At 44.6% G+C, this 14,100-nt stretch overlaps 1 protein-coding gene across 1 annotated transcript; it reads right to left on the bottom strand.

The window, feature by feature from the left end:
* Window positions 1-438: 438 nt before the first annotated feature.
* rdh10a (retinol dehydrogenase 10a) lies at window positions 439-13,976 on the bottom strand. The gene is made up of 6 exons (XM_084048308.1): window positions 13,308-13,976; window positions 12,130-12,365; window positions 5,469-5,567; window positions 3,652-3,797; window positions 2,546-2,677; window positions 439-2,118 (listed from the first exon to the last, which is right to left on the bottom strand). The coding sequence occupies exons 1-6, from the start codon at window positions 13,630-13,632 to the stop codon at window positions 1,995-1,997; spliced, it is 1,062 nt and encodes a 353-aa protein (XP_083904434.1). The 5' UTR covers window positions 13,633-13,976; the 3' UTR covers window positions 439-1,994.
* Between the last annotated feature and the right edge of the window lie 124 nt (window positions 13,977-14,100).

Below are 14,100 nucleotides of genomic sequence, written 5' to 3'. Positions count from 1 at the left end.
TGCGTAACGAGTACTTTTACTTTTGGTACTGTAAGTACATCCATCACTGTGAATCGCTGGATTCAGTGTTTAGGGTTGCAGGGGGGGAAAACCTTAAGGATACAGTAACAGTAAATATTACTGGATCTGTACAATGTTTATATGGAAGAGAAGTGTTGGTAAATACACTACAGTATGTATGATATACGATACAACCACTTAAGTCTTTTTCTTGCTATTTTTAGGAACATACAGCATGTATCTTTGCTGTCTTATGTCCATATTTCAACTAGTGTCACACAAAAGAATGCGATGGGTTTTGAGCTTGTAGATTGGCTGTTTTTGCTAGTTTCAAATTTGAATCCTGAAAAGTAAAAGTTATGGACAACATAATGAGGTTTCCACCCGACAGCAACGATATCTAGGTTTAAGAATCAATAAAAACACACCAACTTAATAATCTAAATCACTTTATTAATTTAAGTTAGGTAGAGACACTAAACATCGGAACCACATTTGCTCCGCAATGGAGCAGTCTTCAGAAAATTACAAAAAGAGGCTTATGTCATATACTGTCAACAAATGGCAAAAATTAAGAGGTAGAGAATTTAGGCTCATCGCTGTGACTGAAGGAATGATGCCTACTGGAATGTAGCTGAAATTCAAAAGACTCTTGTCTTCCCAAAGGTATATAAAATATCAATACAACAAATATTATGGAGACAGTCATTTTGGGCTACTCGGATACTCACAACAGTTTAACGTCTACATTTCACTGTAACTGGACACGGTGGACGATGGGTAGCAAAGTGAAAGCATCACTTTGGAACAAATATGGTAAGCTAGTGTCTTAATACATTTTCTTCAACCATACATCAGACTGGGCCATCAGTTTGATGGGAGTTTCATCTCTTATGACTGGTTTACTGCCAATAACGTACTGTTGATAAATTCTGAATTTACAAGAAAATAATAATAATAATAATAATAATAATAACAATAATAATGCTATATCCAAACATTGTGAGAACAAAGGTTTCTCTCAATATCAGTACAACCCTAATTGAGCTCAGGCCATTGATCCCTCCCACACAGACTTGGAACGAGGTTAGTCCATAGAGACCTAACGTAATTTAAAAGGACACTGTAGCATCCAACAAATCTTTATCTGGACTGCCCTGTGAAGACTCCCAGTCAGCCAAATATAGACTGCTAAATCCAACCGGAGCGCCGTTGACCATTTTATCAGCAACATCTAGGCTACATGTTTGTAACAAAAACAAAACAAAACAAAAACAAACACACAAAAAGAAAAGAAAATTACATTAACGTAATGTTGTAAATTAAAAATTGTGTTTCTTCATCGCAATTTGATGACCTTTGCATCACAATTTGATGACCTTTGCAATCAGTGAGTACAAGCTACAATCAGAGCAGTGTAATTTTGCAAACTGTGTGGTTCCTTTTTGATTAAGGTCAAGCCTCTGGAGATACCGGGATTGTTGTTGTGAAATGTTGTGTTGAGCCGTTTTTCTGCACAGAACAGGGTTGGCAGTGTAGAGGAGAGTCAGTAATTACAGTGCATGTCTACAAATAAAAACAACAAAAAAGTGACACAGATTTCTTTTCTTACTGTTCATACAGTAACATACTGTATATTTCCACAAAGACACTAGATAAGGCTGGTGACTACATTACGTAAATAGTTAATTACTGAATACCTTTTTTTTCATATGATTTCAAAACTAGTGACACAGTATATAGATGTTGGTTTATTTAAACAAACCTTAGAAAATAAACATAGACGAAACAAAGTCAAATAAATCCTTTGTGTAGTACACAGCTTTCCTTGTTCCAGAGGAACAATATGGTAAACCATTGCACTTGCTCAATGCAAGTGCACCAGTCTAGATACAGTCTTTTTTTCCCTTCCGTCTTTCCCAATACACCCTCAGTGGTCGTATCCTCATGCTTGCAGTTTGATGTGCCCCCTTGTGTGTTGAAAACAGCACTCCCTAGATCCCGTTCTTGGCCTCATTGTTATTCATGGCCTCCTTCCGCTGAGCTAGGAAGGGGTACATACACTTATCAGCGCCCAGGAACCGGTACATGCACACAATGGCCTCGAAGGGCAGGATGCTGCGAAGACAAGAAAGAGAAGCAAATTAGGACCACGAGATGACTTATACCGACTCTTTCATTTCTCCCCCTTGCACACTTTGGTTTGTTTGTTTGCATCGATCGCCTGACCCAACACCATACTTCACACACATCCACTCAACTACACTACTACTGATTCTACAGACTTGAAAAGAATTAAATGAGCAGACATCATTTGAACTGGAACACTTTCAAATTGATGCTGATAAATGGGGTTCTCTTTCCTGATTGGATGAAATTGGCAACCCCACCTGAAAATGTGTTTTCTGTTTTCTAAAGAGCTGACTAACGCTCCATAACAATGATTACTATCAGAATAAATAGAGCTTTTACTTTTTAACCAAACATATAACTTACAGCACCTTTAACTACAATTATGGAGATTAAGACAGGTCCTATAGCTCACCTTTTCATGAAGTTGACCATATAGACGATGCGCGGTGTGCAGATCATAGGCTGGTCAGTGAGGATGGCCCTCATGGCCTGTTTCACACAGAACTCTGGCTTCAGGGGAGGCAGGAATGGCTCAATCTCTTTCCTGCAGATTGAATGTTTTCATAGGTTACTGACAGCTCTGCAAAGGATACACACACGTAGCTAGTGAAGCCAACATTATTTTCCTGTGTCATGTAAAGGCCCTTCAGCGATATAGTCACATGGCTTTCATGTTTATTTTAATTCAAAGCGCATTTCTATGTGGAAGCCATAACAATGCGGAACAGAGGCACGGGGGGGGGGGGGGTACTTAGGGCTGTTAGTGTACTATATTCGCAGTCTGCACACAAATGAGACACATGCTGGGGTTATTTAAAAGATAGATTTAATGAGAGATTACACTGTGGAGCTGAAAATTGGGAACTGCTTTTCTGGCCCATGGACAGGGAGAGTATTTCATAGTGGGATTCTAAAAACAAAAGGGTCTGCCAACTGTTGATTTTAACCATGCCACAAAGGGCTATTACAGTGACAGAGGGGAGGGGAGTTAAGCCCAGGTGCACCTGTTTCAGAGGTTCTCTGCTGGGAAAGTAGCCCTCATTGTTTGGATGAAACACTCACCAAGGCAGTCAGGGGACTTTTTTAATATCCTATAACACAATCATTACCTTGATTGCTGTTTTGAAGTTCACATGGTGTGTGTGTGTGTGTGTGTGTGTGTGTGTGTGTGTGTGTGTGTGTGTGTGTGTGTGTGTGTGTGTGTGTGTGTGTGTGTGTGTGTGTGTGTGTGTGTGTGTGTGTGTTTCACATGAATGAAAATTGGAATCGAGATGATAGCATGCCCTTCTCAGGTGCAAGGACACCTTTAACCGCTTATGCGCTATTTTATAACCTTTCACGAATAGCGGAAATAGCCACTCTACAAGCCCACAACGCGTTGCATTGTGTCACTGTGAGCTTGTACATTTGCTATACGTCGCTATTTAAGAAAGACATTGAAACATTTTGACTATAATGACACCAGTGATTAGAAAGAATGAAACCCAGGAATGTGGAGTTACACATAGTAAAGCTCACCTTATTCTGCATCCTTTGAACATGCCCGTGTCAACCAGGTAGGGGCACACTAGAGTCATGTTGATCCCGTCCTTTTCTGAGGCCTTCAGCTCATGGCTCAACGACTCGTGGAAGCCGATGGCACCAAACTTACTGGCGCAATAATCCTGGGGAGGAATAATGAGAGAACAGGTTAGCCCTGTAAAACTCTGCCCTGGCTGCATAGCCTGCACCCTGGGACCAAGGTGAACATTATCAAACACGCCCTGGGGGCACAGAGGTTTCTCCTTCCTGTTAATGACACGGCCACAAAACCCCCAGCAAGCCCGTCCTCCGTTCTACGGTTTCATTAGCATTCTTCTCCCGTGCATCAGGAGACCGCTCAGGTTGGCGGTCATGTTTTGATGTGGTTTACCGTGGAAATAATCTTCTGAAAACAGCTTGGGCAAACACAGATGCACATTGCTAAACATGGGACGGATAAAGAGATTTGACTGCGCCCACATAACAGGCCTAGGCCCTGATGCCAGCTGTCCCCGCACCCCCCACCCCACCCCACCCCTGAAATTAATGTGCAGCCCTGAAATCACATACAAGGCATTTCCAGGAAGCATAATAGGTCAACATAAATTGACTACGCTTCAGTCCCTTTGAAGGGAGACCTATCGTTATGGATGAATGCTTGTACAACAAAAGCAAAACGTGCAGCTATAAAAACACAGGCAAATGGCCCAGTAGTCCCTATAGCCCATCTGAAAATGACACCATCCTCCGCGGACAAATGAGCAGAACTCTAACATTCTCTAAATTATCAAAATAGAGCCTTCAAGGCGGTCTACCCATTTAGCTCTCTCGATAGTTACAGAGATAAATGACTGCACTTAAAAACATTTTAATATGCATTAAAATAACACAAAAAGAAAGTGTACTCTGGTAAGAGTTGAATAATATATTAAACAAAAAAAACTATAGGGAGGGAAACCAAAAACCTAGTCTATTGGATGTTGCTGGTGACCTGAATACTGAGTGAGCCTGACTTGTTCACAAAGCGCCGATGAAGATGTCTCTGTCCCTCTGGGAGCTGTCAGCTCGTTCTGGCCCCGGGGCCCGGAGCCCAATAGGGGCCTCACACCCCCACTGCTGCGGATAGAGGACTCTATACGCTCATCTCTGGCCTTTAACCCATTAAGACCGGGAACGCATCTGTGTGTCATTTTTAGATTTCTTTGGCTATTCAAAAATAGCAGATCACCGAGTGCCGCGCTACGAGCTTGTAGATCTGTAATTTATTTATTTTTTAAATTGTGAAAATGAGTGCAAATCTTTGAATATGTATATTTTTAAACTAAAATCTTTGCTTTTTGGGGTCTCTGGAACAAAACACTTTGAGGTGGGGGTCCGCGGCCAAGTATATATCATTTTGGGGGTCCTTGAGAACCACTGATATAGAAACATACGTTTTTAAAAAAAACTGTAGGATTTAGAAGACATTTGTAGAATCCCCAAAAGCAAGGATTTGAGTTACAAATGTTTTGCTTTAAAATATATATATATTCAAAGATTTGCACACATTTTCACGATTTTTCCAAAAAAAAAAATAGCACATCTACAAGCTCATAGCTCATTTTAATAGCCAAAGACATCTAAAAATGACACAAACGTGTTCCCGGTCTTAATGGGTTAATTTAACGGGTGGAGGGACAGCAAGAGAGTTGGTCTAACCTCCCTAGCGCAGTGTGCTAGCTGGCATTCTGAGGTCTTTTCTTTTTAGAAAGCCACTGGCCGGGACAGACGAAGGATGGATGTGTATGTATGTGTGGTTGTGCATTGGTACTAACCTCCACTCCAGCTGTGCTGAATAAGCCCAGAGAGCTGGCAACCGTCACAATGTGACCATGATTCTGCTCCAGCATCTTGGGGAGAAAAGCCTTGGTGGTCTGGGAGAAGGACAGAAGAAACAGAGGGAGAGGAGGGGGGAAAAAAGAGAGGAAGGTTAGTTGACTGGTAAAGCTCTGTCTGTGCCAAAGCCCTTTGATCCTCTCTCTCTCTCCGTCCCTTTCGCCATTTCTGTCTCTTTCTCCATGGTGATGTAGAGAGAGAGGGGGCCCTTGAATGAGAATTCATAACAGTCTTTGAGAATCAAGCTAGCTGCTGGAGGTGTAGTTTGAACGTGGGGATAAAGATTATTGTCACTTAAAAGTAGTCATATTTGGTGATCTTTACAGTAGGTGGCAATTGTAGTCATTATTCACTGACAAATTTGTGCACGAGCACATTTGTGTGTATGTGTTCTCTGCTGTGTAGAGTGCTGGCTTTTTTTTCCCACACAGATCTGGTACCCGATGTTGGGCCTGAGTCTAAAGAGTTGTTGACAGCACCAATCGTAGGCTTCCGTTCACTCAACACTTTCCCACAATGCAATTCAGCCCCATGTCTACCCACACGGCCATGTGTCCTGCCCCGGGAAGCGGTCAATAGAACAATCCATTCACTTAATATGACAAAAAAAAGGAGATGAAAGTGTTTTGTCGTTTGCCACGTGAGAGCCTAAGTGGTTCCACTGGCTGACCCAATGAGAGGTTTTAGCGAGGTGGTGAGAAGAGCAACACTGGGGAGGAGATGGAGGGGTTACAGTTTACTTAACTCGGAGATCCATTCCTCATTTGGCCTATAGGCTGCCGACTTTGGAGTTACCCTGTGCACAGCATGGGCCCAATCAGCAGGTGTGACGTGTGACAGCAATTATAGGAACTGACCAATCACTGCCCCCCTAGGAGGTCTACAAACAACCAGCAGGCCTTTTGTTGTAGCATTCTATTACTACATTCAGATGTGTTATGGTGAAGGGCATAGTATCACAGTAACAGACATATACTTATGTGTATAAAGAGAAAGAAAGGGAGAGAACGAGAGGGAGGGAGAGATTAAGAGAGGGAGGGAGATAGAGAGAATACAAATCCAATATATTTGTAAATCAATCTATGTTTGATGATACAAATGAACAGTTACTGTTTGTAGCGGCTGGTATGTTAGCATGGTCAGAGTGGGTCTGAAAAGAGGATGATTTAATCTCCTTTCTAAGCTTTTCCTGGAGGGAAGTACAGAGCATGGTACCAGGTAGTACAGCTATGTAACCACTGGCAGAGGAGGAATGCCTCATTAAAACAGCAAAACTCTGTCAGACATATTAACATCCAGTGTCATCTGTACAATGTTTGAACTGATAGTACTGATCGCATTTGACAACCGCCGCAGTTCAGAGATCTCTTACTCCCCATTGTTATGCTAGGAAAATGCAACTGTAAGCATTAAATCAAATCCAGGCCAAAATCCTTTATGAAGCAGGAAGGGCTGGTTTTAAGAAGCTGGCATGGGAGACCTTTGCAGTTTAGAGTTCATTCTGTAGCCAGGTATAACTGATCTGACTCTGCTCCAAACATGTGCACTTTTCCAGGACATTAAATCTGAAATTGCTACAATATACAACTCTTCGAGTGATGGGGGCCCTAATAGAGGGGGAGAAGGAATATGAGGCCTGAACAATCGCTGAGAAAGGCCTCTGTGTGCCAGGATGACAGTGGGTGAGGGAGGGTTGCGTGCAAATGAAGCATTAGTTCAAGATATGCCCGTACCTGGCTGGAGCCAAAGCTTCCCAGCCCGTACTTCCACTGCACCCATCTGAGAGGAGGGAATGACTTGGTCTGGCACAATGCACCAAGACCAAGCCTGAATGGGAGATACAGTAAATGGGGACATTTTTGCTGAACCATAAGAAAATAACGAACTAGGAAGCAAGGAGGGCAGACAATGGGCTAAACGTGACCGTTCTCTCTCTTGCCCCATGATGTCCTGCCTCTCATGGCATGTGGCTGTGACCTCCGCTGACCTCTTAGACACGAAATGTGTGAAAGCAAACAGGAGCTCGTGTCTTACATCAGAGCCGCCGTAATTGGGTCTCAACGCTCCCTGTTCCGCTAAATTACCCGTCGACACAGCCGGGCCTCCTTCGCCCATGTGGGGGTGCTCTGCCCGCGGCGCCCCCTAATTGGTTTGTTGTCCCCAGGATCAGTAGAGCCACACAAAGCTTCTTGCAGCTGGGGTGTCAGGCTACATTAGTGCTAGCATCTGACCAACAGGAATATGAGCAAAATATTGGCCTTTGCTTAGGACCAGATGGCCATTTAATTGGGCTGACCTCTCCCCTGATGAGTGTTAGAATGGTTAATGCTACGGTGACCACTGATTACAGTGGCCAGTCAGCCTGTAAAAAGGAAACCTGCGCTCCTACGGCAGTCCCACCAACCCGCGCTTAGCGATGGGGGCAGAGTCCAATTTGTCTGGAAATCAACCGCATCAACAAGCCAGGCTGGTCTCTTTTCCCAGAACCCAGTTTGTTCCCCAGACACATTAAGCAGGTACATGGAACGGGAGAGGCCTAACATGGGAATAGCCCCGCTGGCTCCAGTGAGGGGTACAGGTGCACAGAGCTCGAGGAGGGGCCATATAAAACCAGTCAAGTAGGACCCTTCTGCCTGGCTGGTTCCTTTCTCTGGCTACAGCAGGAATGCTGCCCGCGGAACTTGGCTCCTGTCGCCTGGCATCTCGTCAAGCTGATCCACAGACAAGAAACCAATTGTCAGATAAGTGGGTCAGGCAGCAGCTCGCCATTACCCTCCTCGCCTTGCCTGTGGATGGGACAGAACTGCCTTCCTTTCTCTTTTCCTTCCTCTCCCTCTTTTGCTGCTGCGTCACTCGCCGCAGGACTCTGTGCCGCTACGTCAACGACAAGAGACCAGAAAGATTCCACGAGATGGTGGGATCACTGCTTGTTGTTAACAAACACCTGTTGAGTCAATCGTTGGAAAAACAACGGAAACCTTCCCAGCACAACACCCCATCCCTTGTATGAGTAAAACGTCAGGCTCTTCCAGTACCACCACTCTGCAGCTGGACTTATCAAAGCAGCATCAAGCCAATTACAAATGATGACCCCCTGCCTCATAAAACCTGAAGGAAGTCAGGCGCTGAGTCAGTGCTCTGTGTGTGTGTGTGTGTGTGTGTGTGTGTGTGTGTGTGTGTGTGTGTGTGTGTGTGTGTGTGTGTGGCAGAGCCGGATGAACAGTGTTGGCCTCCGTGACTCTCATGCAGCTGCACTCACTGACTCCAAATCAGTTTGAGGGCGAGTCAGAGGGGCCCGTGGAAGGAGGCGAGGAACGGTGTGCGGTCTGAGCCCGGCTGGCCTGGCACACACACACACACACACACACACACACACACACACACACACACACACACACACACACACACACACACACACACACACACACACACTCTTTCTCTCTCTCTGTCTCTGTCTCTCTCTCTCTCTAAGATAACCACCCACTTCCTGCTCATGCCTCCAACCCGGCCCCATTCCCACCGTACTATCCAACAAAATTAAAAAACTTGCACACAAAATGAAAAGAGAAAGCACTTTCTCTATTCCATCTGGCACCCTGGCTATACCCTGCCCTGTTGCCACACACAGCAGCACATTGTCGATGGAGGAGAGAGCAGTGAACCTGCTGTCATGTTGCTCTGGAGAAACTGGGTGGTTGTAGGTGGTGGGTGGGAAATTGCAATAATAAGGCCAAGATTTTTTCAGGAGGTGAAGACATGTAAAGTGTCATTGAGTACTTTGAAAAGTCTGATGTATTATTATTTTTACTATTGTTATTATTCATTTATTGTTATTATTATTATCATTATTATTATTATCATTATTATTAGAGAAGTGGTATGTTGCTTAGCTGGAAATGTTTGCCTAAGAAGCCCTAGATATTGTGGACCCACAGGATATTTTTGTATGCTAGGCAAGCCAAATAAGGTGGATCACACAAGGATGATGTGCCACAGCCTGTTTACATCCGTCATTAAAGTAATACGGAGATGACAAGCTATAAAAACAGAGCTTGAAATAAGGTAGAAAGCAATACTCAATGCCTCTGTAAATCAAAGTGATGGACAATAACTGGTCCACATTCAAACGTAATCCCCTAATTGGGCAAATAGTCCTTGAGTAAAAATGAAAATAAAATAAATAAATGAAACTCTGTAATATGCTTTCAGTGCCAGCATGCAATAACAAAGCCTTGTGCGTCTATAAACTGGGTTCAAAATCCACTACAGACATTGTATGACCATGCTCTATCTAATGGGGGCATTTGTTGGGTGAGTCATGAGCCACAAGCAGTGCATTTAAAAAGCTGCTGCACAACCAAAACAAAAGCTTTGTGCAATGTGCCACCTGCATAGTAGAGAGCAACTGTACCATGTGTTTGTGTAAGGGAGGAAAGCGAACAGGTCCCTCTTAGTTAAGCTCCATTCATCCAGCTTGTGTCTTTAATGAACCACATCCTCCATTCTGGCTGTCGCCATTCATTAGGCCATGCTTTCATCAGGCCCACCCCTTAAAGAAACCACGCTCTCCATAGAACAACAGAGAACACAGCCGTGGACCCCTAATGAGAATCCCAACTCATCCAACCACTGGATCCTGACTTCACATGTTGGATCTAAATGGATGAAGTGCATGGTGGCCAGCAGAGAAGCGCATGACTGGTTGAATGGAGCATCCACCAAGGGTGTTAATACATAACCTTGTTTGACAACACAACACATTTGTGCTTGATTAAGCTGAGCTGCAAATCACTGAGGCTATTCTATTCACAGTGTCGCTAAGAATAGTCTGTGCATAATTGTAGTCCCAGATTTTATGAAGATGGCATTTCTCCTTCCAGGTCATTTCCCCATAGCTTTGTTTGATTGGCTCGGCAGCAGGTTTGAACTGGAAACACATATGACACCTTCACATGTGTTCCCAGTTCAAATCGGCTGTTAAGACCACCTTAGGGAAACCTGGGACTATGGTTATGCACAGAGCGCAAAAAGTACAAAAGTACCAAAACTGTGAACACTATCCACTTCACTCAACAATGATAAACCCAGTCACAGATTAAATAGTCAGTAGAGAGCCTGCAAACAAGCTAATCACAGATTCTCAGGCGTTACGAACGACTCCACAGCAGGTCTCTAAACAAATTAGTGCACCATCAACACACAGTCACTCCACAGGGGTGGTCCTCGTGGCCAAGCAATGCAATCACCTCTCAATACTGATTTGCTTAATGATTGGAGAGGGAGGTGGGAGATGCCCCCAATACACACACTCACACACCCCATCCACCCCCACCCCTATCAACAAGGATGTGCTTCTCAATGGGCTTCTAATTGCCCTGGCTGGGTACTTTGTCTGTCCGTCCTCTCAACACACACACACACACACACACACACACACACACACACACACACACACACACACACACACACACACACACACACACACACACACACACACACACACACACACACACACACACACACACACACACACACACACACACACACACACACACACGCTTCAACACCACAGCTTGTACTTATCTAAAGATCTACATATTTTCTCCATCAAGCACACCTAGTCACTTGACTTCATACATACTAGCGGGCCAGGAAGATGAAGCCAAATGGAGTTATATCACACAGTAAAAGCCGAACGTTGCCTGCCTGCCAGCAAGCAAACGTAGCTGTCGTATGCGAGTCAGTGTCAGACCTCTCTGTCCGCATCACGGAAGGGAGATTTGTACGAGTGCAGCTCTGCACAGCAGAGGAGGGCTGACATACCAGGGGGATCACTGCTGATGCAGGCTGCCAAACAGCTGCCTCTCTGCCGACTTCAAACCCAACCCAGTGACTGCCTCTGACAGAACAAAACTAACTCCATCTGAAGTCTTAAAAGATGCAAGGGGCTGCTGTTTTCGGCCAGACTCACTCCTGACAAAAGCGTGTGTGTGTACACAAAACACGCACAAATACGCGGCGTGTGGTGTGCACACGTACACGTACAGAGATTACACACAAACCCAAAGTGAGTTGGCCCTGCACTCTGTGTTTGGCACACAGGGGGATAGGATTATGAATAGGCATGCAAGACACAGTGGAAACATTCCTGTGAACCTGGCACCACTCGAACACACTTGATAACATTGTGCTCATGGAAACCGAAGCAGATGTCTTATGGGACTGATGTTATCATAATGGAAATAATAGCAATATCCACATACTACTCACAGAAGGGATGAAGGTCAAGTAGCTGCAAACAACAGCACAACTGGATGCTTTTCTCAGCTACTCCAGTGCTGTTTCCAGCTATTCCACTACGACAGGGGTTCTCAAACTTGGCATGCATAAGGCCACGGACCCCCATAATTCTGCGATCGTACAAATGGAACGGGTCCATTTGTACGCTCCCAGAGTTACAGACCTGTAAGGGTCCATTTGGTTCCTGACTATCCATCATTTAGCTGAGGACCTCCTGGAACCCCCTCAAGAGCCCCACTTTGAGAACCATGGCACTAAAAGATATACGCAATTGAAGGTGTTGATGAAAATGCAACTCACCCAGAAGTGTGCGTGGCAGTTGACCACCATGGTGCGTTCAATGAGCTCGTCGGGGCACTCTAGCAGGTGGTGGCCCGAGACGACACCGGCGTTGTTTATCAATATGTCCACTTCTCCCACCTCGCGACGCACCTTTAAGGCCGTGGAGTACACGCTCTCACGCTTGCCCACGTCGCACACATAGGTGTACACCTGGGGCTGGAAGGGAGGCACCTCCTCTACCCCGCCAACTGGTCCTATAAGAGATGGAGGCAAATTTGAATGTCAATGGAAAAAAGTCATACCTGATAAATAGCACTGGAAACCAGCATTACAGATTATGATAATACATGAAAAGTAACTCGTAGCCTCATTTTAAAGTTTGTGTTATGCAATAATATGAATTGGATGATTGAATAGCTGGGTGATCTTGCTTACACAGTTGTTACAGCTCCTTATAATGATATATTGCTCTATTATTAAGGAGCTGTGCCATAATTGTGCAGCTGGTGTACTAGGCTATTCAGTCAACTATGTACACCACTTATGAAATTAATGAGGCAGAACACAGAAACAAGTAAATAGAGTTAAGAGGGCAGGTCTTGAGTGAGTGTGTGACTGTGCAAGATGGACATGATGGGAAGCATAGCAAAATCCTGTCCTGTATTAAAAGCCTAATTATTATGACATTCTGAATATAAAAATCGAACATGGTTTCATAGCTTGCAGTGGTTCTCAACTTGTGGGTCGGGGTCCCCACATGATTTTGGTGGCAGATGACAGTGAAGTGACAATTTAAGGACCTTTTTTATTACCTCAAAAAAGAAAAGAAAAATACCCTTACTGCAACAAAAATGTATTCAAAAAACTATAGGCCACTATAAAAAATGGCCAAACATTGGCCAAATTGTCAAATAATATCAGAAAGAGGCAGAAAGTGTGTATTTATCTGTGGAACCGAGTCAAACAACTCCTACGTTCCAAGTGCTTATCAGTTCAAATATCATTATTTTGGGGGTTCACAGCCTGAAAAGGTTGAGAACCAGTGGGTTTATGTAGCAGAGTGGCTCACGCCTAAAAGTCTTAATATCTCCCCCAGATTATAGAGAATTCCCTTTAGTTAAGACGTTGGCTTTCCACGCGGGAGACCCGGGTGTTCGAATCCCGGGCGTTACAAATGCATAACGGGTCCGACTTACCATCTTTGGGTACCACGGGGTTGTCCAGTTCATCGCGGTAGATCTGCCGGACCATCTCCGCGGTCTCCTCGTTGCTCTGGCTGTTGATGTCCCACAGCACCAGCACGGCTCGCCTCCGCGCGAACTCCTTGGCGAAGAGCCGTCCCAGGCCGCTGCCCGCGCCGGTGATCACACACACCTGTCCGGCCACGCTCTTCTCCTTGGGCCCGATCACCCACTTGGCCCCGGCCGTCAGGATGGCCCAGAACACCTTCAGCAGCACCACGCAGAACTCCGCCAGGATGATCATGGCGTTAGACATGGTGTTGAGGCAGGGGTGAAGCATAAAAAAAAATAAATAAAAAAATATAAAGAATTAAGAAAGGAGACAAAAAGATAGACAAAAAGAAAAGAAAAGAAAATTGCGCACGGAGCGTTTTTTGCGCGTTCGGCTTTGGAGATGGAGATGGAGCGACGGTGTGCAATAAATCTGTCTAATTACTGACAACACTGTCGTAAAACGTTATAAATCTATAGAGGATCGCACCGAAGTCAACGTACGACCTTCACAGCCGAAGAAAAAAATATATTAGGTGAAGAAAAAATGTAATCAGTTTGAAGGTAAGATTATTCTCAGTCAAGAAGAGTCCAGCTGTTACTGTTACTACTGCTTTTTCTTTCAACTGTCAGATGTGCTTCCTCTGCTGCTCTGCCACTCATCTAGAGCGCTTTTTATGCACTCAGTGGTAGACCCTGGACCCAATGGGGCTGAGTAGTCTTGCCAGATTGAGTGAGAGAAACAAGCAGGTCTAGG

The sequence above is a fragment of the Gymnoscopelus microlampas genome, assembly GCF_963454915.1.
Source record: "Gymnoscopelus microlampas genome assembly, chromosome: 22".
Taxonomy (NCBI): Eukaryota; Metazoa; Chordata; class Actinopteri; order Myctophiformes; family Myctophidae; genus Gymnoscopelus; species Gymnoscopelus microlampas.
This window is presented reverse-complemented; position numbering and strand designations above follow the sequence as displayed.

Coding starts and splice junctions, on each gene's coding strand:
- rdh10a (XM_084048308.1), bottom strand. CDS start 13,632: ATGCTTCACCCCTGCCTCAACACCATGTCTAACGCCATGATCATCCTG. Junction 12,366..13,307: donor CCCCGTGGTACCCAAAGATG/GTAAGTCGGACC, acceptor CATCTCTTATAG/GACCAGTTGGCGGGGTAGAG. Junction 3,798..5,468: donor TCAGCACAGCTGGAGTGGAG/GTTAGTACCAAT, acceptor ATTCCTCCCCAG/GATTATTGCGCCAGTAAGTT.